This window comes from Entelurus aequoreus, linkage group LG15 (genome assembly GCF_033978785.1).
Source record: "Entelurus aequoreus isolate RoL-2023_Sb linkage group LG15, RoL_Eaeq_v1.1, whole genome shotgun sequence".
Taxonomy (NCBI): Eukaryota; Metazoa; Chordata; class Actinopteri; order Syngnathiformes; family Syngnathidae; genus Entelurus; species Entelurus aequoreus.
In genome coordinates, this window is record NC_084745.1 from 12,777,757 (window position 1) to 12,782,025 (window position 4,269).

The 4,269-nt window shown below is 35.3% G+C and overlaps 1 protein-coding gene across 1 annotated transcript; it reads left to right on the plus strand.

Moving 5' to 3' along the window:
* Positions 1 to 649: 649 nt before the first annotated feature.
* Positions 650 to 3,866, plus strand: mos (v-mos Moloney murine sarcoma viral oncogene homolog). Its single transcript, XM_062020887.1, has 2 exons — positions 650 to 1,179; positions 3,013 to 3,866. Exons 1-2 carry the CDS (start codon positions 728 to 730, stop codon positions 3,581 to 3,583), a joined length of 1,023 nt encoding a protein of 340 aa, XP_061876871.1. The 5' UTR covers positions 650 to 727; the 3' UTR covers positions 3,584 to 3,866.
* The last annotated feature ends 403 nt before the right edge of the window (positions 3,867 to 4,269 follow it).

Sequence of the window (4,269 nt, forward strand, 5' to 3'; positions counted from 1 at the left end):
CTAATGGATAGCCACTGGAACACTGAAATTCAAGTATTTTTTTTTTTTCTATGTAAATAAAATAAATATATATATATATATATATATATATATATACATATATATATATATATATATATATATATATATATATATATATATATATATATATATATATATATATATATATATAGCTAGAATTCACTGAAAGTCAAGTATTTCATACATATATATATGAAATACTCGAGTTGGTGAATTCTAGCTGTAAATAACCACGCCCCCGACCAAGCCCCCCCCTCCCGATATTGGAGGTCTCAAGGTTGGCAAGTATGAAATAAGTAAATAAATATAACTAAATAAAACCTTGCATAACTAATAGGATAAAAAGTAAAATACAAATGACTTCAATAAAATAATTAATATCAGGTAAAAACCAAATCAAAATCAATGTAACAAAATAATACAATGATTAGAGCAAAATAAAGAAAAGAAAAACAAAAACGTACTATTATATATATATATATATATATATATATATATATATATATATATATATATATATATATATATATATATATATATATATATATATATATATATATATATATATATATAATTTTGATATATCTAACAAGAACAAACACCTTTGTGTCAACTTTGGTATCGGTACTTCCGGACAGTTGTATCGATCCGCTCACCCAGCTTCCTGTTTAAATGGCCGTCTTGAGGGCGGCGCACGAGACTCACGATGCCGTCGCCGATCCCCGCCAGCCGCCTGCTGGCTAAAGAAGACATGTGTCCCACGGTGGACATCAGGACCTGCAGCAGTCCACTGTCCAAACAAGTGTTCGGCTCCACCTTGCAGGTGCCCTTGCAGCGACTCCACGGTCGAGTTGCGAGTCGGCTGTGGTCGTCCGTCATCCATTGGAAGGAGCTCCGCTGCCGGCAGCCCGTCGGGTCCGGTGGCTTCGGTTCGGTGTACAAGGCGACTTATCTCGGAGGGACTGTGGCGCTGAAGAAAGTCAAGAAGTGCACGAAAAACAAACTGGCGTCTCGTCAGAGCTTCTGGGCCGAGTTGAACGCGGCACATCTTCGACATCCGAACATCGTGCGCGTCATTGCGGCCACCACCTGTGTGCCGGCGGACCTGAAGGAAGACAGCAGCATCGGAACCGTTCTGATGGAGTTCGTCAGCAACAGGTATTTGTTTTTATCTTTTATGTAACAAAACAAAAAATTACTTCGAATTAAAAAAAAAAAGAGTTTTCGTTACAATTATTTTGTTAAATCTCAACTTTTAATGTTATGGGCGGAGCCTCCCCAACCAATATGTGAGAAGCCTTTTTATTGGTCGGTGTCGGATGACGGTGGACATATGGGCGTGACCGCTGACTACGTCCACCCTCAGCATATTTGGAGGGAAAATACCCAGACCAATGAAATGGCTTCTAACATATTATTCAGGGGAAGCCACGCCCACAAGATTGAAGTTGAGCCATAATTTAAAAAAAAGTGCAGCTGAGATTGTCTCCAGCACCCCTCGCGACCCCGTAAGGGAAAAGCGGTAGGAAAATGGATGGATGGATCATTTGAAACCAAATTTTAAAAAAATAACTATTTGCGAAAAAAATCTATTTGTAAATAAAAAATAATGCATATGTAACCCAATAAAAGCAAAGGATTTGTAAACAACAATAATGAAATTGTAAAAGAAAAGATGTGTAACCCCATAAATATTTGCAGACAAAACTTTCTAAATAAAAAAAACACCAAACATTTGCAAACAGAAATAACCCAAGTTATATTAAAACGATTTGCAAACAAAAAATGATTTGCTAAAAAAAAGTTAATATGCACATATAAGGATTTGTAAACAAAAATAATGAAATTGTTAAAAAAAAAACATTTGTAACCCCCCAAAAATTATATGTATCTAAATGATATGTAATAAAAAAGTATTTGCAAACAAAAATAATGGATTGTGTAAAATAAACAATTTAGTAACAAACAAAAACTAGTGTAATTAAAAACCTATTACAAAAAAAAGATGACAAAACAAGTATTTGCCAACAAAAAACAATAGCAAACATAACATTTGCTAAATATAACATTTACATTAAAAAAAAAAAATTATTTGTAAGTAAAAGAAAATTACAAACAAAAATAATGAATTCGTAAAAATAAACGTCTAACTCTCAAACAACGATTTGTGTTCAAATGATTTGTAACAAACTATTTGCAACTAAAATGAAAGATTTTTTCACAAACACATTTGTAACAAAAAAATGTGCAAACAAAAATAATGGCTTTCTAATAAAAAATTTTACAAAAAAATTTCCAAACAAAAAAATTATAATTTAAAACATAAACGATTTTTTCATTAAAAAAAAAGATTTGCATACAAAAAATATTTGTAATTAAAATAAAATGCAAACAAAATATTTTTTATAATAAATATTTGCAAACAAATAATGGCTTTGTAACCAGTTTTGTTAACAAAACAATTTATAACAAAAAAAAGATTTGCAAACAAAAAACAATTTGTAATTAAAATAAAATGCAAACAAAATATATTTAATAAAATAATACAAATTTGCAAACAAATGATGGCTTTGTAACCAAAGTTTTGTTAACAAAACAATTTGCAAACAAAACAATTTATAATAAAAAAGATTTGCAAACATAAAAAAAGTTGATCTGCATACAAAAAACTTAGTGTTTTAAAAAAAAGTAACCAAAAAATAGTTAGCAAACAAAACAATTTAAAAAAAAGTATTTGCAAACATAAAAAAAGTTGATATAAACGATTTGCATACAAAAAACTATTTGTTTTCAAAAAAAGTAACCAAAAATTAGTTTGCAAACAAAACTGATTTATGACCAAAAAAGTTGCAAATGTATTTATTTTGAAATCCATCGTTTTTGTTTGCAAATATTTTTTGCAATTGTACATTTTCTTGTTTGCATGTTTTCGTCTACAAATCCATGATTTGGGTTTGCTTGCATAAAAGCCACATTTGTGTGCACGAGCAGGAACCTGCAGCAGACCATCGACTGCAGCGCGGGGCCCCTGGGGGCCGACAGGTGGCTCAGGTACTCTCAGGACATCGTGCAGGGTTTGCACTTCCTGCACTCCAACAAGATTGTCCACCTGGACATCAAACCCGCCAACATCCTGCTGTCCACGCAGGACACCTGCAAGATCGCCGACTTCGGCTGCTCCGTCCAGCTGGGCAGCGACGTGTGCGGCGCCACGTCCTACCCGAGTCACGCGGGCGGCACGTACACGCACCGAGCGCCCGAGCTGCTGAAGGGGGAGGGCGTGTCCACAAAGTGTGACATCTTCTCCTTTGGGATCACTATGTGGCAGATGATCACATCGCGTCAACCTTACCTGGGCGACAGGCAGCACGTCATCTACGCCGTGGTGGCCAACGACCTCCGACCTTCCCTGGAAGACCAAGCGGCCTTCGGGTCGCAGCGAGGCGAACTCGTCAAGAAGCTTCTTGGGAGATGTTGGACTGGACAGGTGGAAAGCAGACTGGGCGCACAGGAAGTGATGACGCACCTGGACCACCTCAGATCATCTTCTCTTGTCTTGTAGTACTTTTCTATTACTTTCATCTCTTGTACAACTTGAAATACTTCATCTTTAATATTTATTTCAACACGGAAACCTTTTCTACCTTTATAAGGCATATTTTCCTGCTGACGACTAACTCGTCCTTGACATTATTATTGATGTGCGATCATATTTGCACCATTGTTGTTGTTTTTTTGCACACCTGACCTATAAAACCATTTTAAGCTTTTGTCTTAATGTTTTGTAAAGTATTAAGTTGTCATTAAAATAACATATTCATATTTTGCTGACATTATCATGGATTATGTATCATTTTCTGCTCCTTGCGTGTTTTTTTAATACAAACATTTTAATAATCACATGAATATTTTATGTTTTATCATCATGTACTTGCCATGATACTAACCAGCTGGCAACTACAGCGCTATTAGCACGCTGACAACTAGCGCGCTATAAAATAGCTAGCAACTAGAGTACTATTACTGTAGCTAACTGGTAGACTAGTGCGCTTATTAATGAGCTGGGAAAAAGCACGCCATTAGCTAACTGGCAACTAAAACACTTAACTAGAGAGCTATTAGCTAGCTGGCAACTAAAGCGCTATTAGCTGGCTTACAACTAGAGTACTATTACTGTAGCTAGCTGGCAACTAACACGCTATTAGGTAGCTGGCATAATAAAGCGCGATTAGCTAGCTTGCAACTAGA

What these genes read in the sequence shown, in the direction of transcription:
- mos (XM_062020887.1), top strand. Translation starts at nt 728, where the DNA reads ATGCCGTCGCCGATCCCCGCCAGCCGCCTGCTGGCTAAAGAAGACATG. An exon ending in ATGGAGTTCGTCAGCAACAG is followed by an intron (nt 1,180 to 3,012) that starts GTATTTGTTTTT and finishes GTGCACGAGCAG; the next exon opens with GAACCTGCAGCAGACCATCG.